General features: G+C 34.4%; 1 protein-coding gene across 13 annotated transcripts in view; it reads left to right on the top strand.

Annotated features, from left to right (window-relative positions):
• LOC124412552 (probable phospholipid-transporting ATPase IA) overlaps nucleotides 1-19,939 on the top strand; it is a 60,506-nt gene extending 40,567 nt beyond the window's left edge. For 5 of the 13 annotated variants that reach the window (XM_046892517.1, XM_046892518.1, XM_046892516.1 and 2 more), the window contains 20 exons: nucleotides 5,525-5,736; nucleotides 5,816-5,914; nucleotides 5,998-6,108; nucleotides 6,202-6,449; nucleotides 6,577-6,857; nucleotides 6,957-7,251; nucleotides 7,346-7,584; nucleotides 8,356-8,720; nucleotides 8,902-9,039; nucleotides 9,250-9,402; nucleotides 9,498-9,695; nucleotides 9,969-10,068; nucleotides 10,384-10,628; nucleotides 13,281-13,406; nucleotides 13,571-13,711; nucleotides 14,019-14,137; nucleotides 14,232-14,366; nucleotides 14,598-14,702; nucleotides 18,221-18,318; nucleotides 19,581-19,939. In XM_046892517.1, the coding sequence (XP_046748473.1) occupies nucleotides 5,525-5,736; nucleotides 5,816-5,914; nucleotides 5,998-6,108; nucleotides 6,202-6,449; nucleotides 6,577-6,857; nucleotides 6,957-7,251; nucleotides 7,346-7,584; nucleotides 8,356-8,720; nucleotides 8,902-9,039; nucleotides 9,250-9,402; nucleotides 9,498-9,695; nucleotides 9,969-10,068; nucleotides 10,384-10,628; nucleotides 13,281-13,406; nucleotides 13,571-13,711; nucleotides 14,019-14,137; nucleotides 14,232-14,366; nucleotides 14,598-14,702; nucleotides 18,221-18,318; nucleotides 19,581-19,678 (3,506 nt within the window). In that variant the 3' untranslated portion in view covers nucleotides 19,679-19,939. Of the gene's footprint in view, nucleotides 1-3,354; nucleotides 3,371-3,898; nucleotides 3,914-5,090; nucleotides 5,212-5,398; nucleotides 5,458-5,524; nucleotides 5,737-5,815; nucleotides 5,915-5,997; nucleotides 6,109-6,201; nucleotides 6,450-6,576; nucleotides 6,858-6,956; nucleotides 7,252-7,345; nucleotides 7,585-8,355; nucleotides 8,721-8,901; nucleotides 9,040-9,249; nucleotides 9,403-9,497; nucleotides 9,696-9,968; nucleotides 10,069-10,383; nucleotides 10,629-10,702; nucleotides 10,876-13,280; nucleotides 13,407-13,570; nucleotides 13,712-14,018; nucleotides 14,138-14,231; nucleotides 14,367-14,597; nucleotides 14,703-16,025; nucleotides 16,361-17,578; nucleotides 17,611-18,220; nucleotides 18,319-19,580 lie in introns of those variants that run through there. The other 8 variants (XM_046892526.1, XM_046892527.1, XM_046892528.1 and 5 more) reach the window with 8 other exon arrangements.
• The last annotated feature ends 572 nt before the right edge of the window (nucleotides 19,940-20,511 follow it).

Genomic DNA, 20,511 nt, shown 5'->3' on the forward strand with positions numbered 1-20,511 from the left:
CCATCGCCTTTGGTAAATGCCTCATACCAAACCGCAGCAATCATTCTGCCTTCGCTTTGCAATAACGTATTATAAGCTATACATGTATGTACAAACCGCATGGATATTTATTTTCGCTGTTCATTTTCTGAAGATCAGAGTGAGGCTGATCGTAATAACGTTAAGGTAACGAAACATCGAAGAAAATGTCATTATTGCACAAATTTCAAATGGTTTTGAAGGAGTTGACTTTTCAATATAAGAATCTGTTTCGTTTATCATGGTTTAAGAAATTTCGAACATTGCTATAGCTGCGAAGTAAGGATTTTTCCTAAACAATCATCGTTACAGTAACGTAACTAACTTCATACTCATAGGTCAGGTGGATTTGCAACGTTGGTATGCAAGCTTTCTCAGTATGTATGTCCCAGGTATAGAATATACTATACATACTTGAGAAAGTGACAATGCCAAAGATCCGTAGCAGGAAAAATGACACCGTTATGCAATTATGAACAGGTTGATAAGATTAAGGGGATCCTTGATAAAAAATTCCTGGCCCCAGAATTTTTTCTAATATCTCCAAATCGTGCATGCAAATCGTTTGTTTCTGCGGCCTTGGATGGTTCTTGAGGAATAGACTCCGATGAAATTATAAAATCAATCGAAATCAACAAAATTTTACGTCGTATGAATCTCAAAATATTACCGTATCACTTAAGTCGAGCGTCATTCTATATGCAATTCCAAACGATTAGACCCCAAAACATGCAACGATATTCGAACAGTAATAAACGGAAATTATCGCAACAACAAAAAAAAATCATATTTACGAAAAATTAGAAAATAACGCATTTGTCAAATATACAAATGAATTTACCTAAACAGTACGAACGCATAATATCGCCACGCCGTATATCAAACTGCACATACTCTCGTAAGTGCTACTCCCCCCCCCCTACCTCCCTCCCTCCCCCCTACATCCCCGAGTTGCATGATATATCGTGCGTGTACTGTAGTATCTGCCTGAAAAGCAGCTTGAAAGGAGGATAATCTGTCGAAGCTAACTGATCAGTTAACTGGATCCCATTGAGTCCTTATATAAGTTCATAAAATATGAACCTGAGCTGCGATTGGCACAAAGAAAATATTTCAAATTCAATACGTTAACAACATTAAACAAGCTGTTATCAACCAGTCATTCCGATGCAAAATTGATTGTGTTAAACAAAAATAGAGTTCATTGATTGACTACAATAGCCTATCTGACAATAAGAGACGATATTATGAAACAGGATCACACGTGACACGAACATGTGTAATCGCTTCAATAATGTGTGCCTGCAAAGTTCGTAGCTCTTGGAATGATGTTTCGATATCACTACACGAAACAGCGAGGTTCAACTTGATGTACACCTTTTTTGCTAAGGGATCCTGAATTGTTCTTGTATTTTTGTAGCGACGTGGTTTCGGTATTTGACGATTTTTTACATTTCAAATGTTTTTGCTTGGATTATAAGACTGCGTTCAATATAGACACTCAGCCCCTGAGTGCATAATGCAATAACTTGACGTACCGAACTTTTGAGCTGGCAACAGCATACAAAAAACAAAAATTGTTTGCAGATTATTAGATGCATCTAATTCAACATATCACACTTCTAATTTGTTGCCGTTTTCTTCTCGATTATAGCTATAACTAGAGGCGTATAATAACGAAAAACATTTAACTGGTTGTACTCGGCGTGCACTGACGATGTGTGTGAGTTTACCCAGTTTTCAAGTATGTAAGAGGATCTCTCATAACTTATGGAAGTTTCACTCGTTATCAGCAAAGGTTCTCAGCTCACTATAAGGTTGTCAGTCTTAGGTCAAACTAACTGGAAATACATTGCCGTTGCCAACCTAACAACCTATCCAGGTTGTGAATTTTAGTTAATGGACGTAGGTAATGTTGGTGGATTGATCTAGAGTGAGTTGAAATTGCTTTTATTCTTTACGTTGAAAGTAGAAGCGAAAAGCTTTCAAATGACGCTAGCAGAGTCGATTTATCTGTCAATGTGCAACTTTGAGAGCCAATCGTAATTTTGACGATTTTGCGTCGTTATGACGTAATCACTTGTAATACCAGGCTCGGGTATTTGGCTACTTATTCACAAGTTTCCCGAAATATGCAACAATTATTTCAAAAGTTATAACGAAACGAAAAAGAACAGAAAGAAATGATTTTGTTTTAATTTTTTACTTAATTTATTTATAACATCTGGTCATCTTCAAACTACCGCCAACCCTTTTCACTGATATACCTATAATATAACTAATATAGCATAATATATGTATATCAGTGTAAAAAGTTGTTAATTTACTTTCAAAATAGTACTAGCTTGTAGATCTCTTACCGAAAAAATACAAATTTTCATGAATATCTACAAGTTTAAAAATTTGGACAATGATGAAGTTTCAGTGACGTGTAATTCTTCGACGATTCTTAAAGAATCTATCTTTGTGGTGTTGGATTAATCGATTATTAACCGAGTTTTCAAAGTTTCGATTATCACTGAATCGATTCTTTTTTCTATACGAATCGATTAATTACGACTTAATGAGTCGTAAAGAACAACTTCCCATAAAAATGTAATGTTATATCTAGTTTGTATTTTGTATCGCGATGAGATATTCTAATAAATAACGACTGTCTCTCATAATTCATAATACAAAGTCATTTACTATTTCTGTTATCTGATTACGTGGGCAAATGTGATAGAAAGTTTTAAAATACTGCTTATTTTCTGCCAAAAATAGTACACTGAATGATAGTACTATAATGCTGTCAAAATACCTATAATAAGTACACTAGATATTACTAAACAATTAGCTCATTTGTTTTAGAAATATTATGCCGATTATTCAGAATCGATGCTATTTTTATCCGATATATCGATTCTGGAATCGGAGGAACATACCTATACAATTAATCGATTTTCAGAATCGATTCTTTTATTTTCTCGCATCACTTATGATGAACGATGTATGTATGTACGTATGTTGACATACTTGTTGCCTGTAATGAACTTCCCTATTGCGCATGCGCTAATGCGCAAATAAATCTAACAGAGGGCGTCTACAGGAGCCTTCAGTCTAGTCTCCACCGATAAAGTATCTATGATGTATGAAGCAGTCGGTGGAATGTATGGCACTTTATCTCACCAGCGATATAATATCACAAAACACCGCGGTACACAAAAATTGACGAACAATTACCTGCTGAGTTTTACTTTCGTCCTCCCAAAAGGCTGCGGTATATCGTTGTGTCCTTGGGTTGTGTCATAGAAGTGCGCGCAACGCTGGCAATTTGACAGCAGCCAAAAAACAGGGGAAAATGCGCATATCAGTAAGCAAAAGGTGCCACCTATCGTCACTGCTGCGAAGCAACAGTCGAATACCGCTCACTCCCAACTAAAATGATTAAATCTTTTTCGCGTAATTTCTTTATATCGCCGTGATAACAAAAGAACTAAGTGTTTTGATTAGAGTTTAAATTAAAAATAAAGTTCATTTTTTTCTTTACTTCACTGTGAATGTGTCGTATAGGAAAGAAAATATTCGTGAGACAAGCGAGGAAAATATTTCTGTTATCGAAATGTCTAACTTTGTAGGGTGTGACGGCATGGGGGTTTGTGACGCAAGCAACCCCATTCTAATCGTTATCTCACATCACTAATCGTTGTATATTTCTTTACTGTCACACTCACAAAATCAACAAGGCGTTTCATTTCATGGTCATACTCGTATTATTGTCAATTACATGTATTCTTTCTTCTTTTTTTTTGATTTGAAGAAAGTTTGGGCAATGATTAAATTTGAATGATAGATATAAACGCTATTATCAGGAAACATAGTAAACAAATGATTGTGGGAACGGTACACGATAATGGTTTTAAAATTTTTCATTTATTGCATCACCAGACAACTATAATTAATTAATACATTATTGTCATCGATGGAGAATTGTGATTCTTGGTAATCAATCAACATTTGAAGGAATACAGTTTCTTTGACAGGGAAAAAAAATTATTAAAACAAAGCGTCATCTGTCTATCTACAGACAAAAAAAAAAACAAAATTAATTACAGGGTGTTCCAAAATACCAGCTGTTTAAAGTTACTGAATCAGATTGTGTTTAGAGTCTGCTCCAGGGTAGTCGAAGCATGAAGGCTTAGCGATAACTCCATATCATATAAATTGGTCACAGCTGCCAGGCCGTGGTATTTTCACAAACTACAGCTGTTACCAGTTTGTCGAATGCTTACTTGAAAACTAACGATTACTTCCCAAGTTTTTGAGTTATATTTAATGCTTTATCCGTTTATGGGTCTGATTATCATTGTATATACTTCGTTCATTCGTATTTTAACTTGAGTTTATGCTCTATTAATTTTCACTCAGTATAATTTTGATGATTTGAATATGGAAATTTGTAATAAATGTACAACTCACACACTTTTATTATACGTTACAAATTATTTTCTTTCTCCGTCAATCATATAATTAATTATTGATCATTATCCATGGTTCAAGTAGAAATTCAAATTCAAAATATTAATTTAGTCAGATTAATCATATTAATAAAGCTGTGCAAGAAACAAAATATGATAAGAACCGAGAGGAACGCAATAATCATTTGTTTTTTTCAACAAAATTTATAGATTACTTTTAATCTCTCTAAATAGTTTATACCATATTATACATAATCCGAACGTATAAGTGTTCCTTTTATTTTTGAATGTAAAAACTATTGCTGTACGAAAGTGAATGATTGTCAGAATAATCTGTATTCAAATATATTGACGATAGTGTGGCAGTTTATATTTATATCATTACTGCTAAAACAATAGGTGAATTCAAAATTCAATTGTAATAGTTTGTATGTATGGTCAATTCGTGCGGTAGCCAAATCACCAAATTTTTCTCAAAATCTAACTATCAATAACTATCTTGTCTTGTATTTGACCGGGTATATTCAGCTTTAAACGAACTTTGACAGCAAAATTAAATGTACATACAATCATGCATACGCACCTACATACATGTATGATATGTATGCTCAATAGGTCTGATAAGCAACCACAAGGTGGCAAGCAATAACAAAACGAAGGAAAATGGAGCTTGTACATAGAATTGCGCAATCCCTTGATGCGCTGAAATTTTATGTCTATCTTCGTATAAATAATCGTAAGTTCATACGACTGATATATCAGACACATCACTCATATCCAATAGAATTGAAATAGTCGTTTGATTGCCAATGCATATTGACATTAATGATATAGTATTTCCCACTTCCCACTGACGTAGATGTCTACAATGATAAAACGGCTCTTTATCTTTATTATCAGCTCAGTAATGATTCAGTTGGACTCATTGTAAACTCGTAATGTAGTCCACCTTAGTACATTCTTCGTAAAATCATGAACACAGGTAGTAATGACAAATTTAGTAAATGTCTTTCACTCCCTTCATCTCGCACAACTTATTTTTGTTTCAGATACGGTAAATGTGGGGAATCACCTTTCACCGCCAGATGACCAAGAGGAAAGAGTTGTGTTCATAAACCCGCTTTCTCAGCAACCGGCAAAATACAAAACCAATCACATTACCACCGCAAAGTATTCCGTATTTTCATTCATTCCTTCGTTTTTGTTTGAACAATTTCGAAGGTATAGTAACTGCTTCTTTCTCTTCATCGCGCTAATGCAGGTAATAAACTTACTTTTATTCTCAATTTAGTATCTCATTTCATACAATTTATATTATAATTAACCTTTTTATTTCCAAGCAAATACCTGATGTCTCACCCACGGGACGCTACACCACACTAGTGCCACTAATATTCATCCTCAGTGTATCTGCGCTCAAAGAAATCGTTGAAGACATTGTAGGTACACCTTCATTATTCAGATTTTAATCTCATTAGCATGGTAAACACGATTCATTGTTAAAAAGCTGCTTATTTTTCAGAAAAGGCACAGAGCTGACGATGAAATAAACAAACGTGAAGTGGAAGTTCTTAGAAATGGTAAATGGGAATGGGTTCAATGGCAGGCTGTGGCCGTTGGCGATGTAGTTAAGGTTCGTTAGTCTTTTTGTGCAAAATATAAATACATTCATTTAAAATAGGCTATAAAACGTGAGTTTTGAATTTAATATTCCAATTCTATGCAGGTTCATAATAATAAATTTTTTCCTGCCGATCTGATTATGCTGTCTTCATCCGAGCCACAGGGTATGTCATTTATTGAAACTGCAAATTTGGACGGTGAAACAAACTTAAAAATTAGACAAGCTGTACCCGAAACTGCCAAGTTGTTGGATACAAAAGAGTTGACAAAATTTGTGGCAAGCATACAATGCGAGCCACCTAACAGACATTTATATGAATTTTTTGGTGTTCTCCGAGAATTCAACAAACAGTAAGTTTCTCACTTCTAAATTGTTATCTTTCATATTTTAATACATTGAGCACAGTTTGCATTAACACGCTAGATTGAATGCACACATCACAATACTGATTTCTTTCATTCGTAATTTTTCTTGTAGAGGTGTGCCATTGGGTCCTGATCAGCTACTTCTACGTGGTGCAATGCTACGGAACACTCGTTGGGTGTTCGGGGTTGTAATATACACAGGTCATGATACAAAACTGATGTGCAACAGCACCAGTGCTGCACCCCTAAAACGATCAACTCTCGATCGCCTAACAAATACCCAGATTCTTATGCTGTTTTTCATACTTCTGATACTGTGTTTGATATCAGCCATATTTAATGTCATTTGGACCAGTGCTTATGAGCAGGATTTATGGTATTTAGGTTTGCACGGTGAGTGGTTTGCGCTGAAATACTTTACTGTAGTCGTTTCTCCCGTTTGAAGTCAACAGGAAAGAACACTAATAACCGTGTGTCTTTTTTCTTTTGCAGAAGCAATGACCAAGAACTTTGGTTATAACTTATTAACTTTCATTATATTGTTCAATAATTTAATACCAATATCGTTGCAAGTTACATTGGAGGTGGTACGATATGTTCAAGCAACTTTCATTAACATGGACGTGGAAATGTATCACGCAGAAACAAATACTCCTGCAATGGCACGTACCAGTAATCTCAATGAAGAACTTGGAATGGTCCGTTACGTCTTCACAGATAAAACCGGAACCTTAACCCGGAATGTGATGGAGTTTAAACGGTGTTCAGTCGGTGGAAAGCTGTACGAGTAAGTAAAAAACTTCCAAATTTTTATAAGTATTGAACGCCTATCAATTCGAGTTGTTTCATTTAAAAACTTGTTAATAAATTACACATTACAGCCTGCCAACATTTACGGGAAACAATGATGGTGTGAAAAGAATGAATGCAGATATGAGCTGTTCGTTAGTTAAAGATATAATGGATGGTAGAATCAAAGAAGATTATCCGTCAAATGATGATTTGACTAAACAAGCTACTGCTAAAATTTTACACGAATTTATGGTCATGTTGTCTGTTTGTCACACAGTTATACCCGAGAAACTTGATGAACAAATTGTTTATCACGCTGCATCACCTGGTAATTGCATTAAGAGGGGCGTACGGTCTATGAGAGTCAAAAAAGTAAGGTATTTTCAAGATTTTGTGGAATCAGTAATAAAGCATTGAAAGAAATTGATGCTATCTGGCTTAGAAGTATAGGACTTACACTTCATTTCGTAAGACGAAAATTCAATTTACAACCATTATACGATATCTTGTTTATGAAATGTATTTGAAAACACTTTTAAAAATGACCCAAAGTGGAATTTATAGCTGCAAAGTTTATCCCTGGCTTTTTGCATATAAAGGCAATGTTGTGAATTGTGAACATAATTTATTTTTTGCAAAATGATATCCAAATTTAATACCCTCCATTACAGGATATTTCTGCTCAAGGTACTCCAGATAAGTCTATGAGTGTAAGCAAGGCTTCTGGATTTTACTAAGACCTTTCATGAGCAGGCCTGTATCGACAAGATAAAATGTTGGTCAGCTGCTTCTTGACCCTCGCGCAGCAAAGGCAGTCATATGCAGCCCTTCATACTTACCACTCAGAAGCTTACCCTAAATACCTCTAGCAGAAATTGATCCTGCATGTCGATTGCCGATTTTTTTCTGTAATTATTATTGACTCCACAGAATGTTGAAAATAACATATTTTTTTTATGCTCTTAGGTTCCATACCCCCTTCAAGATATTCACCATTACCGTATTTATTTATTTATGAAGAGAATAGAAGTGACCTCAATCATTTTATTAAATATATTATGTCAAACTTTTATTATACGTTAACATTGTTTTATTGCAGATGAAAGAGCGCTTGTGGATGGAGCGAGGCAATTTGGTTACGTATTTAATACACGAACACCCAGTTCGGTAGAGATAACTGCATTAGGTGAATGTCAACGTTACGAGATTTTGAACGTCATCGAATTCACTTCTGCCCGTAAAAGAATGTCTGTCATTGCACGAACACCAGATGGACAGATAAAGTTATTCTGTAAAGGAGCTGATTCAATCATTTACGAGAGGCTCGCTAGTAAAACAACGAACAACCGTGAAGATGGCGTAGATTTTCGCGAAATAACACTAAATCACTTGGAAGCTTTCGCAACTGAAGGATTGAGGACACTTTGCTTCGCTGTCGCTGATATACCTGATTCACTCTATCAAGTGAGACTCTTTTTTCAGTCCACGTAACTATTGAAATATCAACTTTTTCATCCTTGAAATCCAACATAAGTAAAAAAAATTCTGAACCTTTCCCACGCTTCATTGTATTGATCAAACTTCTCACGGTTTTTTGTGCATATTTACAAAAAATTCAGCATAATTTGCATTTGTTCCGAAACAGAGGTGGCGAGAGACTTACCACAAAGCGGCGACCAGTATGGAAGATCGTGAAAATAAAATAGAGTATGCCGCCAACCTCATAGAAAATAATTTATCACTTTTAGGAGCAACTGCAATTGAGGATAAACTCCAGGATCAGGTATAGTTAATTGAATCATTTGTGTCATATTATTTCCGTTTTAAGTACCAGCTAACAGCCTTGTAAAGTTTTGAAAGGGTAAATTACGAACTTTATCACATTGTCCGCACTGTTAAGTTTCCTCTACTCAACAAAAATAAAAATTTCTCACTCACTTATCCCACTGTTTTATTTTCATACAGGAAAATAATGAAGATTTTCCACTCGTAGGTACCAGAGACTATAGAATCTTTAATACAAGCGGATATCAACGTATGGGTTTTAACTGGAGATAAGCAAGAAACAGCAATAAACATTGGATATTCCTGCAAGCTTATTACGCATCCAATGCCTCTAATTATAGTCAACGAAAATTCTCTGGACGTGAGTAATTCCGCAAAGTTTCTTAGCTGTATAGTTTTGTATACATCAATTTTCATATCGATTAAAGATCAAAATGACAATTTTACTCCATGCAGAAAACGAGAGAGGTGATTACACAACATTGTGCTGACTTTGGACAAGATTTACGATGCCCGAATGACGTAGCTCTTGTAATTGACGGAAACAGTTTGAAGTATGCTTTGTTGTGTGATTTGCGGAAGGATTTTCTCGATTTATGTACATCCTGCAAAGTTGTTATTTGCTGCCGAGTATCTCCTATGCAGAAAGCAGAGGTGAAATTCATTTCCTAATATTTACTTAGTTTTTTATTAAATCCATCCTACCACAGTAATTCCTGTGAGTCTGTCTTTCTGTAGTACTCCCCCATCAGCATCTCTATAAATTGTACTCCAGGATTAATTCGAGAATTTTCAATGAATAATGAAGACATGCTTACCTTTTCTGAATTTGTAATTCTATTATTGTCATTTGTATCAGTGCAATGCCTCAGAGATTTTTATCTGGGGTTGGATTTCAACTTTAATTAATCTGTGAAAAAAATTCAGGTCGTAGATTTGGTCACTACTTGTACAAAGGCAGTCACTCTGGCAATTGGAGATGGTGCGAATGATGTAGCCATGATTCAGAAAGCTCACGTTGGAGTTGGTAAGTTTTATAATGTAATGCTATTTATTCCATTGCGTTTGTATGCAAACCAAATAACTGCCTTGTGTGTGAATGGCAATGAGCAATAAACTATACATACATTAAAGAGATAGATTTTATAGAAAACTTGACAATTTACCTACTCTTTCACAATTTTGGCTATGTATGTATGTATAATTTATGGCTCTATAAATGTTTAGCTGCCTAGAGGTGAGCGAATTTGTAATTTTGGGGTGGTACGGTATACGTAGAAAAATTTGATGTCATTTTACAAAATCATAGTGTGTAATTCTCATTCCGTGAAATCAATTACAGGAATATCAGGAGTGGAAGGACTTCAGGCAGCTTGCGCCTCAGATTACTCGATAGCGCAGTTTAAGTTTTTGAAACGATTGCTATTTGTACATGGTGCCTGGAATTACAGTAGAATGTGCAAATTAATTTTATATTCATTTTACAAGAATATTTGCCTGTATGTTATCGAACTTTGGTTTGCCATATACTCAGGTTGGTCTGGTCAAATCTTGTTCGAAAGATGGTCCATCGGTCTTTACAATGTGGTAAGTAAACTCACGTTACTTTTATTGTGTTACTGTAGGTACAGCACCTCAGTATTGTTTCATATTCTTAACAGTCTTGGACCCCAGAATTCTTTCGTTTTTTCCTGACACCATCTTGGATTGTTTTCACACCTGGATAAGGACTGTATTTATCAAATTGGCTACTAAAGCAGCTGCTTACCTATTTTGGAGGCCTCTTTAGTATCCGTGATTTACAGCCTAATTTTTCATCAATATTAAATACTGTGTAGGTATGATTTGTGAATTCTCTGATTATTTCTGTTCGCTGTAAGTGCCTGGATAAAAATTCACTCAAGTCATTTTTTGGATATAAAAAACGTGCTGGAAAATATGAACCATCAGAATGGGTATTCATATAATGAAAACTGAACCAAATGGCGAATAAACATTTATTAATTGATATCCAAGAAATATCTGGCTATTAAACGAATGAAAGTACCAATGTGTACTGCAACTATGGAAGTTACTGGTTTCACGTGGGATCCTAATACAAAAAATCACCCGAAATTGATGCAACAGGAGAAACGCAACACGAGAAGTCAAGTCGAACAATACAAGATAAAAATTCAACGAGTTTCAGAACTTCACTCCTGATCTATCCTTGTGCTTATCGCTTGCGCAACTTTTTTTACTCGCTCTGAATGCTATGCTAACTCCAATCTAATTATTCCAGCACGCAATACTCAACTCAAAAATTAATTTCTGAGTGTATGGTTATTTGAAAATATTCGACTATTAAGTTGAACACTGAGTTCTGCAGCATTTACTGTACGGAAAATATGAATACTAATTGATACCAAGTATATCAGACTACTATTTGGTATAATTGCAAAGGGGTAGTCACTGAAGGTTTTTCCATAAACGATCAGTATTTAATTGCATATGAAACCGAGCGATCAAGAAGATATGAACAGCAATTTCATGCGCATATTATTATTAGCATTGAGCCTTATTATTTGTGGCAACTGGAAAATTTCGATATATGGTTGGTATTACCCGATACACAAACAGCATTTAGATCTATATCGCACCATTTCGAGCCTCGTTTTTTCCATCATAAACTTCGAACTACTGGATCTGATCCAAATATCATTACTCTAAAAATCTGAAGACAACGAACTACACAGCAAATGATCCAAAAAGTGATTCTAATGGCCACTAAACAAACTTGACTTATTATGAGTTAAGCCTGTTCGATACAAAATTTGCACAGGACAGACACAGATACACAGGTATAAAGCCGCCAAGTTCATCCATCCAACGAAAAATACCAAACAAAAGATAAATAAATTAATTGCTTCAGGATAGTATCAAAAGTAAAATTAAAAAAAAAGCAGAAGACACCATCAGTTCTATTACATGCTTGCATCGTGCGGAAACAACAGCTTTTACAGTGCTCAATATCACAAAGCTGACGATTGCAATAGAAAAACAGCATGCTGGACGGATCATGCATGAGATTGGAATTTAATAAAGAGGTACATGACTTCCAATTCACAATTACCGTTTCAGCGCTGATAGCTCTTTACTTGGAGTGATTGGAAACATTCATTTTACAAATTGGAATATACATTCCTCGAAAAAAGTGAAGAAAGAATCTCATGAAAATGATTCTAGTAAATCACTGTAAAGGTTGCCTAATGCTTCTCATTTCTCATTCTAATTGTTGCTTACAACAAGTCAAGATCTGTACACTTTATTCAAAAGTACACATGAAGCAAGTGATTAGTGGTTTTCAACAAATACGTGCAGAATAGATGAATCAATGCATAAAAATTGATTGAAATAGAAATTCATCCCAAATTCTGTGATGTTGAAATTACAATTGAGTGAAAAAATTTTCCATGGAATTGGCGAACGGCTAAATAAATCAGTTTTAGAAATCAGCTGTTGAAATGTTTAAATGGAAAGCGGAATCTGTGTAATAAATAAACCGTTATGTTCTTGAAAAAACTGAAGACGCACAGAGAATATCAGATCAGAAACTGGCGCTCACACTCAATTGTTCTACAGTGACATCGCGACTTTTAAAGTTACACAAATTTCTTGAATTCTACAATTTGACTTGGAATAAAAGCGAGGACGTCTTGAATTCAAGCTTCCTAGTTTCATTGAGTGAATACAACAGAAACCTAAGAGCAGCGCACGAGAAAAAAGTCGATACTTTCATTCTGGAAGTCCATTTCTTATGGAGTATGAAGACTTGTTCGGGAAAAGTTTTTTAGAAACAGTGTTAACTTTTTAGGCTCGCAACCTCCGTGTATTTATACATATATGTGTGTGAAGGCTCATCATAATTGTGTTGACCATACTATACATCTCTCCAAAATACAGCTGTTTCACCGATTGTGACAATTTTTATCTAAGCTTCAGTCTCCTTCTTGTGCTTCAATACTAACTGTTGGTTTGCCAGCACAGCTTGAGAAATACTGGAAGGAAGATTTAATAAACATTTCTACTATGGTTCCAAGAGACTTTAGAAATTGTATAAGACTTTTTTTCATCGAAATATTCACAGTTGTTAAAAATGCAAGAGTTTTATTAGAAAGGCAGATCGGAGATGTCGCGTTACAACACATTATTCCAGATATAATGATAACTTAAAAATGATGGATTATTTGGTATGTTAAGGTATTTACAGCAGCACCCCCCTTGGCAATGGGACTCTTCGATAAGGTCTGTGCCGCTGAAACTCATTTAGCACATCCAAGACTCTATCATCCACCCAACTCTATGGACTCTATGTTTAATATAAAAGTTCGTACTATTATTCATTTTTATGACTATGTTTATTTAATTTATTAAAATTAACGACTTGAAGTAATACAATTTTTCCGTTACTGTAATCTACTGCGAAACATTGAATTAATGTTATATTTGCAACTGATGAATTTTAACTAATGAAATTCTGATTGATTTAGGTCTTTTGGATGTGGATAATAAATGCATTAGTCCACTCTGCTCTGTTATATTGGTTACCATTATTGGCCCTTGAGCAAGACGTAATATGGAGCAATGGTCGAGACGGAGGTTACATAGTATTGGGAAACTGCGTGTACACTGTAAGTTTGTCGAATTTTCTACTTCTAATGCAAATAACTCATTGAAAGTATAACTATCGGACTAGTGTTGACAGTATACGATGATGGCGTAATAGTAAAACACTTTTCTTTGACACTTGATCTATTACTAACAAACTAGAAGTTATACTTATATGTTATCCATAGCATAATATTTTATTGTATTCAAGATTGTTGCGCGATAGGAGAAAATATGATCAGATATTACCAGCACTAGGCAGTCGGCAATATAATTATTACGTATGTAGTTTCAGCTTTAAATAATGAACTAATGATTTTCTTAAATTAGTATGTTGTAGTGACGGTGTGTGCAAAAGCTGGATTAGTTACAAACTCATGGACATGGGTAACACATTTAGCGACGTGGGGATCTATTCTACTATGGTTCTTATTCATTCTTACGTACAGGTAAATTTATTCTTGCTTAAATGATCTCGTTACCATGTATCCACTTACTGTGATTCTCAAGGCGTCATATAACATGTCTCTTACGTCTTTGAAGCAATTTTTGGCCAACCTTCAACGTCGGTGCAGTAATGGCTGGTAATGACAGGATGCTCTTCACTTCTCCTGTCTTTTGGCTTGGCCTCATTCTTATTCCAACGGCAGTCTTACTGCTTGATGTTACTGCTAAAGCGTAAGAACATTTATTCACCTTTTACACATGTATAATAATTTTCAAGAGTTCTCAATCATATATATGTGATTAATACGCAAAACTTCTTAACAATAGTTTCTGTATTTCATATTTATCATACGTAATACATAGGCATAGTATTACCTTTCTGAATAAGATAATTACTTAATTTTTCCTTCAATATTAATTAACTGGAAACATTAATGAATTATTTTAATTATCCAAATACAGAGTCGAAAATACAATCTGGAAATCGATAACGGTAGCAGCACGAGAACAGGAGATTAAAAAATCTGATCCAAGTGACGTACTTAATAAACAGGACCACAGAAGCTCGTAAGTTATCGTCAATTGTTTATTAGTTTTTCATTTATCATCTTACGCCACTATTCTACCTGACAATACGTCCATGCAGCTGTTGCAAAAGTTCGGTAACATTTTCAAAGTTGTTTATTTCCATCCCCCTTTCGTTATAATTTGCGCTGACTGAAGATATATAAGTTAGCCAACTCTGGAAGGGATTCATAATGGATATGATGGTTGTCAAGTGTCCCAAAGGATATTTCTATTTTTCGAATTGCCTAACTATATAGGAAACGACTCTTGAAACTGACCCGTCAAAACCATGCGGTGATCACAGGCACCAACATGCACAAGGTTTTTCCGCTAAGCTTGACTCAAGTGAAGGTTTTGCATGTGTTGGTACAGGCGGTCACCGCATGACTCAAACCGATCGGCTTCAATTGACTTTCCCTGTATAAATCGAAGATTACTACAGCACTACCAATTTTGATTATTCTTAATTAATACAGACAGAATATAAGGAATACCTCCAACTTGCACGGACCAGGAAAACTGATCCTGCAACTTAGTAGTAATGTAATAACTTCTGATTCATCCAGTTTTGCATTGTGAACCCAACAACTAAAACTAACAGTGAAACTAACCAGAATCCAATTGTGCCCCGAGGCGTAGATCCACCAAGGTAGCTTGGTTTTATATACCTTCAGTAAACGCAATTTGAATAAAATCGTAGTTTGATAAAATCATCAGATCTAAACTGATAAACTGGACTTGTCTATATAAATGTGGTCAGACAGTTCAAATTATTCATGCTAAAACTTCATTAAAGTCATGATATTAGTTGTACTATTATGTTTTCGACAATTCAATCATTTTTGATAAAACGTCTAGATAACTTTCAGTTCTTGGTTTTACTTCTACCCAAGTCTTGTTTTCAGATAAAATTTTTATTTAGATCTATTCAAAGTTTCAAGTCAGGTAAATTAATTTTAGGAACCCAGATTATTCATTTCAACACATATGCAATTGTTAAATGGGGACTTCTGGCATGTGACTGTCAGTTGCTTACAGTAGAACAATGTAGATTGCACGGCTTCTCGACATTACTCGAATTGATGTTTTTTCATCCTGCAGTGTTCACGCTTTAACCATAACATACTTTATGAATTGATTATTTACTTGATTTTCAAAAGGTATAACAAAATTAACAAAACAGGCATTGTCACTAACAGCAAATCGTAAGCATGCATCAAATTTCTTCTATTAACAATTTCACAAATATGGGTATTAAATCCAAAAAAAAGCTAAAAGCAAAATTTTTTTATACCGAAAATTGGGTGATTTACCTTTATTAAGAATCAAGCTATAACTTTCATCCGGGAAAACGATGACAGGAGCTGGAAAAAATGGTCACCTAGGCGTCGTTTCATCCGTCGTTGGTTTTTGACATCGCTATGGCCACCCCCACGTCGAAGTCTCTTGAGAATACGAACACGAATGTTCCCAATATCACTAGTAACTCAAGGCCTGTTAAAATCACGCAGTTCCACACTAAGTGTATGATTTATCCCTCTGTGCACCTTGTCAATCCTTCAATCCAAGAAACCAACATGGAATGCAACTAAATTTTAACTAACAACAAAAAATCAGGGCTCGCTACTCTGGAAAAATCTGTGAAGCATGCATCCTTACCAAGTAATTATATCATTTGAATTATAATTTCATAAGACTACATCAAATAACTTTTCACTTACCATATCTATTCGTTAGTACAGAAAGGCACAGCAAACTATTTTTGCACAAATTTATTTGATTGTGATTAGTCTTGTACATCAGCCCTTGTGTAGGACAGTTCTAAGTTCTACAATTTTTTACTTTACATTTCCATTGTCAGTTATAGTTCTTCAATTTATTTCTCTGTTTTCTTTTTATTTTAGTGTTTTTCCTCTTCTTCAACAGAGTGAATGTTAAAAAATCATCAGGAATTTTGAATAATAGTACGTCGTATCCATAAGACTATTGTAGTAAATTCATTTTTAGACAAGTTACAAATGTAAAGTTTCTTATTTTTGTTATTACATTAATTTAAATTTTTTTCTCGTGTATTATTTCACCTAACTGTTAATTTATTTTGTTACAGAAAAAAAGTGAAAAAATAATTTCCAACCACCTTGTTATCCTGATCCCTTTTGTATTAACTCATGGGCTATTCCACGTGGTATCAATCACTCTGGTCTCGAATGCTAATCAAACTCAACCTATCAATCTGCATTTCAACAACTTGGAAAGATCTCTGGCAGCGAAATCCAACTTCCAAAGGCTTAAAAAAATGGGAAATTAAAAAATATATGAGACCTGACTGACCCTTCTCAACTGAAATAGCCTATATACTACTTGATACTTTTTTTCGTAAGGTGTTTGGCATCTAGTCTTGCATTGCTTTAACTATTTTGGTAATATTATTCTGCAACTTACAAGCCTACGGCATTAAAAGTACCGAGATGTGTATAAGTTGTGTCGTATATTTCAATATATTGTTGTAGATAGGTTTGTTACAATCAACATTTATACAAACTAAATTGAAAATGAATTGTAAATGAACCAGTTACATAAAGTAAATATTCCTGCCCCTATATTCTCGGTACTGGCTTACGAAATACTGATTATCGACTCATGGGCCAATAGGATTTAACAACGAGCTTCCTAAAATCCACTAACACACATGAATTTAATACACCCCAGGTGTGCCCTTCATTTGATCAATGTACAAATAACTGAATATTGATTGTAACCTGTATGCTCGAGTGATTCTTGGCAACTATGGATAAAAAGTAATTAACGTTGTTATGGTTTTGTTTCTTTTTTAATGTGAGCTGTTTTTGGTATGTTTGACCATGGTACCCGTGCAGACCTGTGCATGCCATCGTCGATCTTGCGAGGTGTAAGTACCAAGTAGCAAATTGTTATATAATTTTAATTGTTGTATAATTTTATGTCAATAATTAGTTAATACTTATTCACAATTCAGTGTCAACGATTTTTGACTATTATTTATTATTCGTACGTCTGTTTACTATCCTACTAAATGTTCTGCATTACGTACACCTGCTGCTACTGTCACTGCCTTAATATATTCAGTTGCCCTCTTAATTTACCTGTAACTACAATCGTAACTGTGGTTCCACTAGTTTTACGCACAGACGCATCAACACCTAAGATTTAGATAGAATGCTGCCAGCTACTTGGATGTATTTCTAGCGATTTTTGACTATCAATTTTTTATTATAACATGTATCTTCACTTCAATTTGGCCATTGTGCCATTGTCGTTTTCGATTCGAACTGGCACTCATACTTCACCACGATCACGAGTAAGTTTACCACAGTAATATAAGGTTTGATAAATCTTTAAACACTGCACAATGCATAGTGAAAATGTGTATAATTTCAAACTGAAATGCCAAGAGGACACGAAATTTCTCGAAAATTGAATGGTATCGTATTTAACATGACAATGAAAAAAAAAAAAAGAAAAAAAATGGCCCATTGCAGATTAACGGAGACTGCAAGGCTTCTGAAAAACGTAAAAAGCGTCTTCTCCAGACGATCCAACACTGCGTCCAGGGTAAATAATGAGGTGGAACTATCGCGTAAGTAATACAAAATTGCATAAAGTACTTCAACGTGTATTCAGAGATTATATTATATACTGGACCTACAAGTGGAAACAAGTCACCTGGGAGTCTACAGATAAGTAATCGGAGTTAGAATTTGACAGCTCATGAACGAAATAATTGATTAACCGAAATTGTAACGTCCAGTTGTCTATCTGTAGGCCTCGAGGTGGCTTTTGGTTTTCACGTTTAGGCCCGGTATACTAATTTGAATAGAATTGCTCCCAAGAGCCTCAGTAAGATTTTTCTTTGAAAATTTCCGTGAATTATCACGTAAAATATTTTTATACGACTGATAAATTCATATGCTGAAAAGATAATATTCAGATGAATTCTCTGTGAACTTCTTAGTTTTCTCTATGCGCGTTGGACATGCTTCAACTTGTACCCAAAATCTTATGATTTATGAAAATATTTTTTCTCCAAACAAAAATAAATATATGTATACCTATAGATATGTTCCGACAAAGTTATGCAAGTTTTTATATTCTTTCGTTGCATTTCTTAATTTTTGTTGAAAAAAATATTCAAAATTTTTCGAGGATAACCTGCAGAAAAACTAGTTCCAGAGAATTGACGAAAAAATCTAAAGCAACAAATTGCAACAGAAGAACATAGAAAAACTTGGAATTAAAGCATTTTTAGACAAAAAATGGAAAAAAATATAATACAGTTCTAAACATTAATCTATTGGGATTTATAGACAAAATGGTAGTCCCGAAATCCATAAATCATATGATTGAGATCAATGACTTGAGTATTATTCCTACGAACATTCATCATGAAAGTACCGTTGGATGTTTAAAATACTTAAAGTTTTATTTTATTTTTCTATTTATGATGTGATCACGTAACTTATTGTCAATCGTTTTTTAATTATACTCCCTGTAAATATGCATTGTATTATATGAATCACGAACTGCATTGAAAATAGAAACTTTGATTTCTTTCGTATAATGAGTTGCTCACCTGCAATGCTTTTTATAACATGATTACCGAAGATAGTTTATGTAATACTCCCAAAATGATGATGAAGACGATCAAAGCATGCGAGATTATTTTAAGAATGTCAGTTCACAGCATCGATTATCTTCCGTATTCAGCAAGTTTATTAGATTCTGTTTCTATTGGTCATGCTTGGCAAAATAAAATTCCAACATGTAAAATGAGTAATTTTTAGTCTCTTAACGCAGCTGCATAAGATGATAATACCACGTTTTTAATCTGCCCCTGACTAGATGGCTTTGCGTTTTCTCAAGAGGAAGGAGGCTCCGTAACGCAAACAGATGTGATCAGAGCTTACGATACAAATCTTCCCAAACCTGGCGGAATGTAATTCACATTTATACGTACCATTATAGAATGTACTTTTTTGGTTAGTTAATTAATTTATAGTAATTAATTAATCCATATATTCTATCTGCGATCCAACCAATTCGTTGGAACTACCCAATACTCGTCTCAGCATCAGTCAGATATAGAAACGAGTATACATCATTTTGGGTTTAAATATTCAGGTACTGAATATTAAAATAAGACTAATTTATTTCTTTGTTATATTTGTTGTTGACACATACGTATACAGGGTGGGCCAAAAAAAAAAAACGGCGATAATCTGAAACGTGACTAAAATCAGAACGATTGATCTCTAAAAATTTTGTTTCGCTTGAAACTAGAAGAATGAATCTTTTATGTTGCGTTTTGAAATTTGAGAAATCTTTGTTCGGTGCTGCGATAAAAATCGGGTTTTGAAAAAGTCGCTGAGAGGCTGAAAAAAATTAATATTAAAGAATGTTCAACTTAATTTTGATCATAAATTTTGAATCAAGGACTAATTTATTTTGATTTTCATTTATTTCATCACGGTTAACTAAATATCACACAATCCCAAAATGCGAAACGGTTAACACGTTTGGATTTTATTCACGTTTCAAATCGGTCCTTTTTTTTTTGGCGTACCATATATATATGCTCATGAACTCGACTTGCATATAGTATCAATACGCTTCGTATGATCAATGAAATCATAAGGTGGAATGTAGATAACGTAAAAATGATATACCGCGTTATTTTATTGTTGTCGTTGATTGAAAGTGAAATGCGCTTTCAAACGCTATAGTAAATGTATTTTTATTGCATTATTCAAATATGTGTTTATACACATGGCTT

The sequence above is a fragment of the Diprion similis genome, chromosome 11 (genome assembly GCF_021155765.1).
Source record: "Diprion similis isolate iyDipSimi1 chromosome 11, iyDipSimi1.1, whole genome shotgun sequence".
Taxonomy (NCBI): Eukaryota; Metazoa; Arthropoda; class Insecta; order Hymenoptera; family Diprionidae; genus Diprion; species Diprion similis.